This window comes from Pyrgilauda ruficollis, unplaced genomic scaffold, assembly GCF_017590135.1.
Source record: "Pyrgilauda ruficollis isolate IOZ18807 unplaced genomic scaffold, ASM1759013v1 scaffold61, whole genome shotgun sequence".
Taxonomy (NCBI): domain Eukaryota; kingdom Metazoa; phylum Chordata; class Aves; order Passeriformes; family Passeridae; genus Pyrgilauda; species Pyrgilauda ruficollis.
In genome coordinates this window covers 2,068,816-2,084,412 of record NW_024527822.1, presented here as the reverse complement: position 1 = coordinate 2,084,412, position 15,597 = coordinate 2,068,816, and the positions used below count along the sequence as shown (strand labels likewise).

Sequence of the window (15,597 nt, the reverse complement as noted above, 5' to 3'; positions counted from 1 at the left end):
AGCATTCAAAACCCCCAATAAAATTAATGGAATAAAATTTTATTTACATTGGAGGGGTTGGAACCAGGTGATCTTTAAGGTCCCTTCCAACCCAAGCCTTTCTATGATCTATGCCTTGTTTTGCAGATAAACACACCCAGAAGAAGACACACTGTGTATCCTGGACAATTTAGCAATTTACTGCAGGAAGTTTAGAACTGATTTACCATGGTCCTAAAATAGATTGAGTACAATACAACCACTACCTCTGAAGTGAACTTACAGCTAGATATTGTGGTGTGAGTCCTCCAAGACCTGTGAGGTTTCCCCAAGTGGCAGTATTGAGCTGTTGCATCTGCTGAGCCAACTGCTGCTGCAAACGCCGCTGCTCCTTGTCCTTTTGGGTGTCAGCAAACTTCACCACGATTGGCGAAGAGCAGCCCTGTGGTTGGATAGATCAGGAAAGACAGAAGGGTTAAATCACACCGAGTCACCCTCACCTTGTGAGATCAGCCATGTCCTCTAGGGCCCTGGCACTGGCACAACCAGATCGGTCACCCTCTCTTTGTGACTGGCACGTGTAGGACTGCAAGCACTAAGGTTTTCAGGTTCTTACGAAAAGAGGCTACGGAGAAATTATTGATTCCCCAGCTCTTTTTATAAAGCACCTTTCCTCAGGCTCTCTTTTCCTTCCAGCTATCAAAATTGCTGCCAGAGACAGCAAAGTGTACCAGTCCTCTTTAATTAAGCTTTACAGCTGATGAGATGGACGTGATGCTTTGTCTGCAGTCTGTTTTCGAGGCAGCGCCAAAGGGAGAGGTGTCCAACCTCCGTGCTGCCAGGGACCACACAGCCAACAGCGCCCTGCCACCACGGTCTGGCTGTGCCATCAGGCTCAGTGCAGCTGGTGTGTGCACCCTGAAGAGCCTGGGAGCAGCAGATTTACCTCAGCACCCATTTACATCAGCGAGGCACTGGCCCTGCTCACACCAAGGACCCCCGGTCAGTTCACCCACCTGCGGTCCGCTCCCGGGCACGCTTTGTATCAAGCACCCTTGAGATGTGAACAAAGGGCAGGATGCAGACCAAAAGGGACTAGTTCTGGTGATAGCAGCCCATTCCTGATTGACACCACTTCTTCTATTGCTTCTATCAGCTTCTTGTTACATGGTATGGCAAGGCTGTAAGATGCCTTAGGGAATAGGGAAGCTGTAAGAAAGAGCTAGAGGTCTGGTCTGCAGCCTATTCCTCACCCATGGCTGAGGGACCCTTGGGAAGAAGCTGGAGGTCACAGACCAAATGGACTTTTGAGGTAAAATGGAATTTCCCTTGGACTTCGAATTGGGCATTCCTGGGCAAAGACACTGAGACAATGAGATGTGATTATGAAAGATGTCTCTGTTGATTTCTCTCTGTTTTTTTTCTCTCTGCTATGAAATGTTTCACATTTTAACCTTTCAAGTCTTAATTTTTTTCAGATCAAGAAAGCAAGCTATATACTGCAATGATTCAGTTCTTCAAATTAATTCAAGCATTTTATGAGTCATTGAAACTGTCAATCCATTTCATACTGCTTTTCAACTTCACAGCATCCAATGAATAACTTCCCTTGCCATGCTTTGTTATACTAATTTCTTGTCTAACTTCAATGTGAACACAATGGCAGGAGTGATAAGTGACTCAAGTCCAAGAAACACAGCAGTGCTTAGCCACTGTATAGCGTGGGATGCAGAGCAGGGTTCTACTTCACCTACTCTTCCCATGGCTGCCCTCACAACACTGTGAACATCTTCAGAAGAGTTCCTGTCCTCAATTAATTACAAAAAGCAGCCATGTAGCTTTTCTCTGAAAAACCTCATACCAGGACAAGTGATAAAAATATTCCCAATCATCAGATAAAATGATGAAATAAACTGCAATAATTATAATAATAATAATAACAATAATAAATAATCTCATATAAAGATTCCCCATCAATGCTGTTCCTTTAAAATTATCTTAGAAAATCATCGCTTGTGGTATATTATTCCACCTCCAATTCTTTTCCTGTGTGTTTCATTGTAAAAATGTCTTTTAGTGTTTCTGTGAGGAAGAAAGGAGATCCATAACACTCCAGCAATCAAATAAAGATTATGAAGGAGTCTGCTTGTTACACAATTACCTCTCTCTAGTGATTTTTATACTAATATTAAAAATAAGATCATTTAGAAAAAAAAAATAAAAAGAAAGAAAAAGGAGCCAGGGGGTAGACAATGTGAGAGAGATTTTTCTGGTTTTGCTAATAAAAAAAAAGCAAGCTGTTTCTATCTTATATGAGATACAAGTAACATTATTGGTAACACTGGGCTAAGAACAACTGGAACTTACTGCCTTCTGCCTGGATGTACAGGAGAATCAAGTATATTTACAAAGAAATAGAAATGAGTATCAAAGGAAGAAATATTATATGGTTATTTCGGTTTTCACTTTGGTAGTTCAGCATTCAACACTACAGCTGACATATTTATGAATGCTTAAATGTCAGTAAATTGTATAAAAACAATATCTCCGCAATTTATGAATCTATAATTCATTTTTTCACTGTCTGCTTTATATTTCATCACTTCATCATTTTCAAGAGAACAAACATTCTGAAGACTGAGATTATATCTAGCAAGTGGCTCTATATGAGAAAAGGATTGTTATTGTTGTATCAAATTTACTCCATGATAACAAATTAGTGTTTTCTACTGGTGCTGCATTTAAATGACTTGAACAAACAAACAAAAAAACTCTGTAGAAAAGAAATAGAAGAGCAAACACTTTAGAGCAGCAATTATATTTTAAAAATCAGTTGATTTCACCAGGTCAGTAAGTCAGGTGGAAAGAGCAGTAAGAGAATGCATTATTCTAAGAGATGTTCATCTGGACTTAACAACCCCATTGCTCTTTCTTAGCCCTCTTTGAAAAGTCGTCTTGGTCAATGATGTGTGCTAAAGAACTGAAAATAATAAAAAAGAAAAAAAATCTGTAGTAATCGGGTTGTAATGTAATTGTGTACTGCATATCTTCCCCTAAGCCCACTTTTGTTTGCAAAATAACATGAAACCAAAGTGTCCAAGATGTCTGTTTCAGGCTGCGGTTTGACATGTAACACTAGTCAACCCAATTTAACTTTTCACTTGAAGAGTATCGGCAAAAGTGAGCAAATTTTTTTTTTTTTTTGCCTAAGGGGTGATTCTTGTTTTATGCACTTCTATTTCCCAGCTTGAGGGGAAGCTTCCAGCACAAACACAAGGTGCATCTCCCTTCCTCATTCAATGGCTTCATATTTCCATGCCACTCAGTGCCATTTTCTTCCCAACAGCTGGTGCTGCTTTCATATTTTTCTGTGGTCAGGTTGAGTCCCTCCTCCATGGAGAGGGAGGGTGCACGGCTTCTTTCCAAGAAGGGACTCAGCCTAAGCCCAACTGATGCAAAGACCCAGATGTTCAAAGGGCAAAATATTTGGAATTGCCTTGCCAATTTGGGGATCTCATTGATGATGTCTCTAAAGGTGTTGAGAAGGATTTTGAACCAAGAGTAACTATTCTACAGAACTAATCTCATTAAGAGTATCCTGTCAAAATGCAGCCCCTTTTGGAGTGCTGCATACAACAGAGGAGTGGGAGAATTTGTCTGGGAGGTGTTATGTCTTTATTTTACCATCTTCGGAAGTAGAGCTGTGTAAAATTCATTTTGCTAGATGGAAAAATGCATTAAAACACGTGGAAAATATAGGTAAAACGCAGTATTACCAATAAACATTTCCTTTTTACTTGGAATCAAACCCAGCAAACATATAGATCTGAATTAATGGTGCAGTGCACGGCAGACAAATTACTACAGGTATTATTGCAGACACTCAAAGTGGCAGTTTTTTCACAATATACTATCAGACTGCATAGACTGTATAACAGCAGCTTTCTAGTACAGATAATTTCATTTGTTCTCATCTCATTGGCGGATTCTCAACTAAAACTGTATACCCAGGGTCTAAAAATGCATTGCACTGAAAAGAAAACACATTGATTATAAAAGAAGCTCAACCAAATTCAAACGTGATGTTTGGAAAGACAACAGCTTTGCAATGCTGATATCATTACTTGTACTATACAGGAAACAGTTAGTGACATATTCATGCACTGGCTTTAATTTTATCTTCTCCTTCTTCTTGTCCTCTGTCCACCCTCCCACCCCTGGTGTCCCCCCTTGGCTCGTTACACAAAGCAGCTCAACGACATGACGCAATAATGATTGTTTAGCACCCAGCATGCTTTGGGAGACTAGAGCATTGCAAAGGAAAATCACTGAGAGAAAAAAAAAATAAAAATTGAAAGGTCCTGGTGTAAAAAGAAATAAAAAAAAAAAAGAAACAAGTGCACATAACATCAATGCCACCTCTGAGAAAAATCATCACTACACGAAGATACAGTATACATAATACAGTATAACATGCACTCTCCAATGATAAGCTAGAAGATCCAGAGTAAGTAAAGATTTCATACTTGTGCGGTTTTTTGTGCAAAATTCTGAAAGACCATGACAAAAATCACAGACTGAAAAAAGTTTTGAGATTGCCAGACAAGCTGTGGCATTCAATAACCACTCCAATGACCAGATCGTTAGCCAGCAGCTGAAGTCACATTGAGTGAACCGGTTTAAAGTTTTGAGCTGCTCATCATGATAAAATACGAGGCCATAGAGGCAGTTTGGAAGGGAATGAAGAGTGTTGCTTGTGAAGGGCCAGCCACGATGGTGCTCTGCAGGAAGTGCCACACTCCGATATGCTCTGTCATCATTAGCATTTTTATTGGCTACATGAAGAAGGCGAAATAATATTAACTTAAAAAGAGATTCTATTTGCAGAAAAACACATGCACTAGTAACTCAGTGTGGCCATGTTAAATCTCTTAAGCTTTTTCTCAGAGCAGTGCAAACCACGACACTTAGAAATCTATTTAAAAGAAACTAAGATTTTTCTTAGGGGGAATGTGTGTTAAAAATAGAGGTAATTTATTCTTCAGAGATACTCTGAGTACGACTGAGGAGTGGTATTCACAGCATTTTTATTTTCTGCTGAATGCCACTGAAAACAGGACTGAGAGCTGTGTTTGGATACCACACAGCAGCCTTATTGAGCTCTTTTAGGTGATTGAGAAAAATAAAGCTTCACAAAGACAGGTAGAGTGAGCTGGTAAAAAATTTAAATCTGTGATTGTCATGTGTCTGATCTGATCCAGGAGAGCATGGCTTTACCATTCGCAATCATTTGCACAAAGAAAACAAAGAAAGGGCAAATGATACAGTACTGTACCTCCATGGTCTGAGACTGGTGCATGGCTTTGATTGCATTCTGTGCCATTGCCCTTGTAGAAAATGTGACAAACGCACAGCCTGTGGGAACAAGGGGACAGGGAGCAGGAAAGACAAAAAACAACAAGACAAAAGGGTTGGACGCTTGTTAAACCAACACAGTCTACGAGAACGGCCACAAGACGACACTGTTCTCAGTAGTACATAAAAATAAACAACTTCTCTAGTTTATTTATTGACAGTGCTGACTTGCTAATCTGACCATAGATGAAAGAAAAAAAAATTAGGTGGAGATGGGTGACAAGAAGGGTTTTTATTCAATTTTTGTTTGCTTTGTTTTGTTTTTCTTTTTTTTATTTGTTTGTTCTGTTTTGTTACTGTTTTTGTTCTTTAGCCACAGGGTTTGAAATAAATAAGGCTTTTATGTAGCCTTTGGATTGCATAGTTAAATCTATTCAGACCATGCATTAACAATTGCTTGCTCTGGCTTTTGTGTAGGTAAACTGTGGATAGTGAATAAATGTTGGCATCACTGACAGCTGAACTGAGAATTTAATAAAGGGGTCCATAACATCACAAATTACTGTGATGCACCAAGAAGTATCATACAAATAAGAATGAGAAAAACACCACTGTGCATCCTGTGACTATTTGTGAAAGACCCAGACAAAATTCAGTAATGTAGGTGGAATCTCAACATTTAAGAAAATAACATTTTAAAAATAAAAATCCATATGGTACTTGTTTCTCTGAGTTCTAGGTACAAGTATAATTCTTTGATCCATGAAAGCTACTGCCAGCTTGAACAATTCTGAAGCTATGTGCATGAATAACTAAAAAAATCACTCTTTTTTTTTTCCCCTTTTCAGCCTTTAAAATCATAATGAAAAGCCAGTAGTGTAGGCTAATGCCTGGGCTATTTTTCCACCCTTTTAGTATTGTCAGCCATACCTGCATTGGGCATGGTGCAGGTCAACGTTTTCAGTGCATGACTCATTGCCCTTTTGGCTAATAAAAACATTGCCTCCTGAGATTTACATTTTATTCTTCATGCACCCTTGGGCATCTTAAAGAAAAAGACTGTGAAATTAATGCAGATTCAGGCTGATTTTGTAATAATACCATGGCACACTAAAAGCTTAGCTAAAGCAACACAGACTTATTTCACTTGTGATCTCTAATGACTTTAAAAGTGCATTGATTTTCAGCTCCCTTAGCCTTGCACAGTTTGAACTTAGGTTTCAGAGAATAATTTAGTGTTCCACTCAATTTCCTCAAAACATTATTATTATTACTACTTAAAAGATTTCCAAATGAAGCAGATCTAAGCACTGAGAGGCTAAAGCATATTGTCATTTTAGAGCTAATGCATGAAAGCTACATTCTGGCATCAAAAATACAATATTGTTGCCCCTGTGGCCAATGGGCAAAATAAACCATTTTGCAATCCAGCAAGCAACAGATTGTTTGGTTTATGCAAATCAATTTGAGGCATAGAATACCTTTTCTTTTTAGCTCTGTGTGTACCTGGTAAGATTATCAAGTCAAGACTGTATTCACATTTTAATCAAACAACAGTAAGAGAAAGCAATGCCTGATCATTACCCAAAAGCACTACATCTAGTCATGAAAATAAAGTCAATGCATTTTTGCATCATGCGGTATTTTTTTCTGTCTTTAATGTAAAGCCCTTGATTCAAAAGAACCTAAGCTGGCTTATGTAGCTCTGACTGAAAGATGAGCATCATAAAATCAGAAATCAAAATTTTTTTACCCAAACTTCACCACAGCATTGTGACTTTCTGTATTTCTTAGGTAACAAAACAGCTCATGATGTCTCACTACTCTTTAGCCACACTACATAATGCTATACTAGTCTTGTTCAGCAACATATTTCTGTCAAAGAATATGATGCAACAAACCAGCTTTTTGTACAGCAATCTAGACAAAATGTGCAGCAGAAGGGTAAATAATCTACAGTACTTTTCCTATATTCCATATTGCTGCTGTGCACTAAAATGAAAGAGGCCCAAATTTACCATCAGTCTCAAAGTGATCTCTCTTAATACCATTTCTGTCATTAGCATTATTCTTTTTTTGTCTTGCAAATTCAGTGGGGGACGAGCACAAATAGAGGTATACTGGAGGGCAGGCAAGGAGCCCCATGCAGAGCCCTGAATAATATTGTTGATAATGGTCAAGAAACTGCTTCATTCACGTCTTTGGTTCTCACTATCCAGGAGTGTGTACTATAGTGACAATTACTGAATGGAGGTTTCAAATACATGAGAAGCATGTAAAATGTCAACAAAAATCAGTAAGACACAGTTTATGCATTTATCACAATTTCTCCCCAGCAGTTCTGCTGTAAGTAACTTACTGAGAGATGTTGCAATTAGCAGGTCTCAAAAGAAATGTGAATCAGCAGAGAAATAAGGCTGCATTCCTCTCAAGATAAAGCAGACTGCCCCTTCCCTCCCTTAAGCTTTCTCTCTCTTTAACCACAGGGCTCAGCTGCTGGGTACTTTCAGTGCCCAACACCACTGCAAAGCCTTCCTCCTTACTCCTCAGCCCAAAACCATTTGCATGGGTCTCGTTGCCTTTGTCACAGAGCAAAAAGACCTTTGTAGCAGATCTCTGTACCAATTTGAAAGAAACTTGTTCTTTGGGCAAGGGGAATGCCTGATGAATGAGGTTATGCAGCTTGAATATGAGCATTTGGAAGCAGCATTCCACGGAGAGGATGGGGCTGCATTTTAATTAGGGTTTGCCAGCCAGAGGCTACAAGGTTAAGTCCCCTTGTTATCTCCATTCAGCAGGCCACTTCCCACCGATAGACTGTGGCCATTTCCACAGTAAATTTCCAATTTACCTCAAACACATGGCCAAAATTCAGTAGACAATGTTATTTCTAAATTATTTGAGACTTTAAGAGGTTGCCATCAAGTGCCCCAGTTAAACATTTGTTAATTTAGCCATCCTTCCAGACATTGCTACGTGTATTCACATTCAAGGGTTATTTTTCAGCTACCAAACCTGGACACTTCACACACAACAATTGTACATTTATTATGTGTGCATATATATTTATTGTGCCTGGAATATGGGATCATATATATTTTATTATGTGTGAACTATGGACTCCTTTCCTTCATGACCAGATTGCCACACTGGATGGGAGCTTAGCCTATGTCATAGGATTTGGTCTATTTAACTCAATCACTTTGCATTTATATTTTAGATGTTCAGAAAAAGCTGTTATGAAATGCTTGTATTTACTGCCATGGTCAATGGCAGGACCTCGATTGTCCTCTGTGGGGCACATATGCACTGGAGGAAGATGGTTTAGTTGGGCACCTAGAATTTAATCAGAAGTTGGTGTCCAAGGACACTGGATTTATTTCTTTATGTTTCTGAAGGGTTGGGAAAAGCCTTTCCAGCACTCTCTCCCTCACTGTGTCACATGGGTGCAGGTGGTCTTTTGGGAACACACTGTCAGCTTTAGGACCGTAAATCACAATTAGAAGAGGACAGGACTAATCAGATTTCATGCCTTGTGGTGCAAGGAAACAAGAAAGATCTCCATGGCCTCTTACCTCATCCTATGAAACATGGCATTGATTGGCATGCCATGGAACGAGGTCTTCCCAACCCACAGCTACGAGCAAACTATTTCTGTTCTACCCCACCGAGTCCTGATATTCAATTATTCCCTTCTTACTGGAGCTGTGGAGCTCTCTGGGAGGGAAAATATGGAGAGAGGGATATTTCTATAGCTAATGGCTTGAAATAACTTCAGTTTGTACAGCCAGCTACCTAGCTATACCAAAAAATAGATTGTTTTGTAAAAACAGCCAACCTACAAGACACCTTGCACTTATTTATCAGCTCTGGTTTCAAAATATCAGGAATCAGTGACAGAAGGAAAAGAGGAGGGAGAGAGAAGATCTAAGAATTTTAGCTGCTTCTCCAAGGCTGCCTTCTCACCCCCTACAGCAGATAAATGAGTGACTGGGAAAGGGCTGCTGGAAATAATTTCCTTCTGCAGGCAGAATTGGAGTAAGGCACCCAGCCCTGGCATGAGAGAAATTTTTGAGCCCATTATCACATCTGCCACATTGGCTGAGAGAACAGCTAAACTCACAGGGTTACTCCTTACCCCTCTCCCACCACAAACTGAAAGAGAATTCTGAAAAAGCAGTCAAATGTGATAGGCCTCCTCCTTGATCCTGGCCTCCTCCTTGATCCCAAATCTAGTGTTTGCTGCTTGAGTGACTGAATATTTGAAATATTTTAAAAAGCTCAGCTCTGCCCCATTTCAGCTCCTGCTTCATGTGATTCTTCTCATCTCAGGTTTTTCCAGAAGTGTTGAGAAACATTCAGTCAGGAGTTCTTGCCCAGCCTAACACAACATCAACACCTGCAAGCTGCAAGTGAAGGAGAACATTTTTATGTAAGGGACCTTCAGGTAAGGTTCATACCTACAAAAGAAACCTCCCTCATGAAACCACCATGGTCTACCAGAGGTTTTAAAGTGAAGCCAAAGGGAGATGCAAAATGCAGAGACATTGTTTGGAAGTCTAAAACCAGGGTTTTGACACAGAATAAGACCCAAGAGATTTTCAAAGCCACCCGAGCAAGCGCAGTGCTGCGAGTGCTGGCTGAGCAGATGGTGCTGTAATGGTTGCACCACAGCTTCCCAGTACACTGTAAACAAATTTTTCTTCAATTTCTGTAAAGAAACAAAGGTGAAAAGCTGACAAATACTCCTGCAAGGAGTAGTTGGGATCCTCTGAGATGAAAGCTTCTCTTTAAGGAAAAGATAAGGCTTGAATAAAAAGCTATGGAAATTGAAGTGTGATGAAAATAAGCTCTAGTTGGGTTAAAATGTTTCTAGCTGAGATTGCAAAGCAGACTTTTCCTTTTCCTTTCCTGCGCTAATACAGCCCAGTCTGAAGGAGCATCCTGGAAAACAGCCTTCTAATGAAGACATCACACAAAAATCTGTCTTGGTGGATAAAAAACATTTCATCTGCAAACTAAATTGTACATCAAATTGTTTACCGTAGTGATATCTGGTTGTTAAATATTACCTAAGACACACAATGACAGGTCTGAGACCAAGTGCAACAATTCACTCTAAAGAAAATAATTTGAAAAAGCCACAGTGAAGCTCTTAGGTTTATGCATATCAGGCACATAAAGGTAACAAGAGGCACATCCTGTAACTGTGTCTCAGCTCTTCAGCTCTACTGATTTGACTATTGACTGGATGACAGGTTGTAGATTTTAAATTTCCTGAAGTTCATGGCTCCCTCGAAGCATTTCTAATTGGACATTCAATTACCCACCCTGCAAAGTACAGACTTCAGTAAGAGGAATTTACACAAACCCAGAATTAAATGGGTACCAAAGACCGTGTTCTCTAACTGTGCCTCGATGATCTTGTTGGAATAAAGCCTCTTGCAAATTATTTCATTTCAGGATTGCCTCCTGGGAGAGATTGATGCAAAACTGCAGTAATGGAAATCTGAGATGTAGTTACTGGCCAAAGGCCAGCAGAGACATTGGTCAGTTGGATGTGTTGCTTCCCTCCCAGCTGCAAAAGAGTTTCAGCAAGGGAAAACAAAATTAAATGTGCCATCATGATTGGAAAAAATGAAAATGTTACCACATTTCAGCAAAAGGCATAAGGCACAGAGGTGCTTTTGAAGAGCTATTGAAAACACAGCGTTTCCATGTCCTTGCTTCCCATCACTTACTGATACACAATTCAGAAGGCAGCCCCTAATCCAGGGTGTTCCCACAGCTGGCACTTGGTATTACTTTAGCTCAGAAAGGAGCAGTAAATATCCAGAGGAAAGAAAACCCCAGCATAAAAGTCCCTCACCTATCCTTCCCTGCAATTAATTGTGATGCAAATACTAATTTTCTTTTACTAATTCATCAAGAAAACCCTTGAATCTGAAAGTTCTGAATGGATTTTCAAGAAATTAAATTGCCTCACCATGGTGTATCTCGCTATTCTGTTTCTAACCTGCTCTTAAAGCAAAGAAGGAATGAGAAAAACAATCCCTGTAATCAATGTCTGCAGAAATGTTTACTTGTCCCATGTGCCTGGTGATGTTTTGTTAAAAAATCATACAATTAGGAGCCTAGAAGATGCAGAAAAATGCATTTTGAACTTTCTCACAATTTTCATGGTATATCCAACCCTCTCTACATGTTATTAGCAGGTTTTTTCAGTGCATGCTATTAACCCAGTTGACTTCTTTTTGGTATCTGATATATAAATCTGCACTTAGCAATACAGCAGAATAATTTGCTATATGGTGCTCCTGTGATAAGGATAAGAGGATTTTTTTTATCATCATTACAGATGGTAATAATTCCTAGAGTGATACAGAGATATTGATCCACTGATTTAAAAAAAAGCATTTTACAAAGGCAGAGGAGCATCACTACGCTTATTTTAAGCAACAGGATAACAGAGATGATGAGTGACCAACTCACCTACGGTCAATACAGCACATCAGTGGCACAGCTACACAGCTACAAATCAAACTTGGGGATTTCTGGCTATTTTTGCACTCCAGCTCTCATTGCCTGGCTGTCTGTGTTGGCATCTGTGGTTGTGTAGACATTACATAGTGCGGGGAGTCAGGAGGTCTGAAAGTTTCCTTAAACCGTTTACAATAAGTGATTTAAAATCTTAATCATCTGAGGCAGTTCACTTCTACTTTTTCACGATAATGAAGCTTAGCACATGATATCACAATCATGAATTTTTGTAAAGCATATTTAGCTCTTCAGAAAAAGTGCTGGATTAAACAACCCTGCAGGCTGAATCCTTCTCTCTGAATAATGAATATTGTACAGGAAGTGGCAAGCTTCTTTAGACAGTCCCATGAACCCTGCTCAAGAGGCAGCCAGCCTCTGTGGCTGTTGGGTCCCTGGGTTCTTTATCTCTACAGCCAACAGGATATTTTTATTTTTTAGTACCTTTCACAGCTAGGAATTACTTGCTGCCAGCCAGCTAATTTCACAGGGACTATCCCAGAGCCTTTGGAAGGCAATGCCTTATGGTTGCTGCCTATTCTTGTAGCTGATTGAAATATAGCAAATTACAGGTATAAATAATGGTTATTTCTTAGATGCAGGAGTGAGTAATGATGGGGAAAACATGACTCAGCCAAAAAAAAATCTCAGTTTCTTTAAAATACACTGCTCCACCACTGGAGCTCTGTATCATCACATTAGCCTCATTTTAGAGCTGAGTTTCAAAGAGCTGACAATAGGAATTTGGGGTGGAAAAGGTGATGGTCCATTATGAGTAGTGACAGCAATGGGTGTGACTTTATTAAAGGTCTGTCAACTCTTGGTTAGGAACTACAATAGAAACAATGAGCTCCTGCTCTCCCTTTATCTCAGCACTTATATCACACTCATCACGAAGTGTTACATTTTCCCTTGATGCCACAGGATGGGATTTCTCCTTGCTACTGGAGCCCATGTGGTACAATACAACCCTAAATTCTGCCTATGAGTTGACAGCAGACTGTTACTCTCCCCGTCGTAAAAATTGCAGATGTAGTGTAGATGGGCTAAAATAAAAGTCAACCAAAACCTTTTTAGTTTTTAATAAATAAAAAAACCCAAACCCAAACCCAGAGTAAACCAAAACTGTTTTACTGAGCCATGTAACCTGGAGCTATTCCTTGCAAATATCTGCTGGTAATACAGATTATTTGCCTAAACCCTTTAAGAAAGCTTGAAAACTGGCATAAATACCAAGGAAAATACTGTTCAAGCTTTTTTCATCTGAGATACCATGAGGTGTACTTGCTTGGCAATTAGAGATACCAAACAGAGTTTACATGATCACATTTCCATCTCACTGTTGTGAGCACTGAACTGGGCTCCTGAAGGCTCTGGCATGGCAAGGTTAGGGTTTTCCTCAGACAGTGACTATTTTTCATTCACCCCTCTGTGTCTAGGAAGGGAGCACATCTGGATGGGTGATGAGAAAATAAATTATGCTTGTGGCAAAGGGAGTTAACATCTTGGAAATGGTAACATGAATTAAAACTCATTAAGGATTGGAACCCTTTACACAGATTTAACAGTGTAAATTCTCCCTCCTGAAGCAGTTTTTCACCTTGTGCTTTTTCAGTCAAGCTCCCTCCTCTGCAGATGTCCCTCAGCACTTTTCATTTCAACTGCAATACCAACCATTTTCACAACACTCTGCCTTCTCTCATGGAGTGGTGGTTTCGTGAAGCTGATAAAAATCTGCCTGAAAACCTGGTTGGCGCAGCTGAACCCATTTTGAAGTGTGAACATGGGTGTGTAGAAAGCAATTCGAGTTTAACAAGGCATAAGGCATGAGGGCATGATAGAATATCAGTCGTGATTGTGACCGAAATGAACCCGAGCGGCACAGAGGATGCAGCTCTGCTGTGGTTACTGGTGTGTGACCTACCTGGACTGAGATCTCCAGTCTCCAGCAGGAGAGAACAGCACATTAACTGTACAGCTGTGCTGGCCAGCACACAGCACTGCCCTGCCTGATGCATTTGAGACCTGGCTTAGGAATTTCAGCTCCTGATTGTTGTGAGATTGCTGCTCACAGCAGAACAAAACCACCCCACCAACCTCACTTACTCTGGTGGATTTCATAATTAGCTTTTCTATGCTCCTACTATACTGAGTCTGTTGAATTAAAGCAAGTATGCAGTGGGATTTTTATGGATCCCAGGAAAGATCCATTTCTTTGTTGGGTGATGCTGACAAGTCAATTAAATCTTTTTTGGGGGCTCAAAACATCTGATGTGCAGATCTTGTTATTTCAGCAGTTAATTAGTTCCTTTCCCACTTGTGTCTTCCATCATCCCTTCCTTGTGCTGCTCACACAATGAAATCAGTGAAAATCAGAAATACTTATTTTGCCTCAGTGTTGGGTCTAGAAAGATAATGGCAACACTCCACTCCATCAGTAAACATTCCTTATTGAGCTGCAGGAACCAAATGTAGACCTGTGCCCTAATCTTCCCCAAGGCAAAAGCCTTGATTGTGAGGCTCTCCTTGCCTGAAGGGACTTCTGCATCCCAGCCACAAAAATTTGGGGATCACAAAGCATAAATGTAAGTGCATAATTTTCTTAGGGCTCCCTATTTATTGTAAGAATGGCTTTTCAACAAGTCCTTATTGTTCAGAAGTAGTATAGTACATGCTTTCAAGCAGTGCCATGATATATAGGAATATCTGCACTTTCTTTGCTGAAATTTATAGGTGTTTTATAGAAACTGGAAACCCCCATGCACAAACTGTTGCACAAAATTCTGTGGATCCTATTGCCTAGTAGAAACAAGAAGATCCAAAAGTAAAGAAAAAAAAATCTAAATCTATACCCATATCTATACGCAAAGTGGGTGCTATTACCTTTTTCTGTGCCTTTTGAAAATGTAATAAAATGCATAAACTGTGTACTTTCTATGTATTTGTTTTTCCTATAGATGTGATGTTTTTCACAGCTCCACAATTAAAATTACTTTACTCCCTGTGCCATTAAATGGCTGTGGCAGGTTACAACAGCATGATCCTGCACTGAGAGATAGGACTATCCTTATTTTATTATCTACTCAGCAACCCCTGGCACTGGTGTTCTGAGAACGTTCATGCTTTGAGAATAAATTCAAGTCCACATACCACGGAGTTAATATGCAGTCTGTATCATCAATATACATTTATCTTTTTTTTCAATAGGTTTTCAGAAGGCCTTTCCCTAAAAGGTACTTTTGCACTCAAAAGGGATCACTGGCTATTGAAATCTCCGCAGCATTTCATTTCCAAGTTCAGGTTGGCCACTTGACCACTCTTGATGGAGATGCTTAACACCTCTGCCCTGGTTTTTGGGTTTTGGTAGGGGTACACGATTTAAAAACTCTTTTTACAAACTTTTGTCCAGGCAAAGCTCTCAGGTCCAAGCTAACCTCTTTGTTTCTCACTTACAGCAGACCTATGTTTTGCATAGAGTTACAGAAAACACAGGAATGGAGGAGATAGTGCTACAACGAGGGCCAGTTCCCATCACCCTTCATGCCCTCAAGCAGTCATTTACAGTCCTGTCCTTTTTTTTTTTTTTTTTTTTTGGCCTTGTGCTACAAAGCAGAAATGGGGTCAGGGGAGCAACTTTGATTTTGTGAGAGCAGAAAACTGAGGGTGTTTTCTCAGGGTGCAAAGGAACCTTTCCAGCTGACAAACAGGGTGATAACACAAGTTAAT

At 39.8% G+C, this 15,597-nt stretch overlaps 1 protein-coding gene across 9 annotated transcripts in view; it reads right to left on the bottom strand.

The window, feature by feature from the left end:
* CELF2 (CUGBP Elav-like family member 2) overlaps positions 1-15,597 on the bottom strand; it is a 376,204-nt gene that overhangs the window by 53,446 nt on the left and 307,161 nt on the right. For all 9 annotated transcript variants that reach the window (XM_041483783.1, XM_041483782.1, XM_041483785.1 and 6 more), the window contains 2 exons: positions 5,315-5,394; positions 263-421 (listed from right to left, as the gene is read on the bottom strand). In XM_041483783.1, coding sequence (XP_041339717.1) covers positions 263-421; positions 5,315-5,394 — 239 coding nt within the window. The remainder of the gene's footprint in view (positions 1-262; positions 422-5,314; positions 5,395-15,597) is intronic.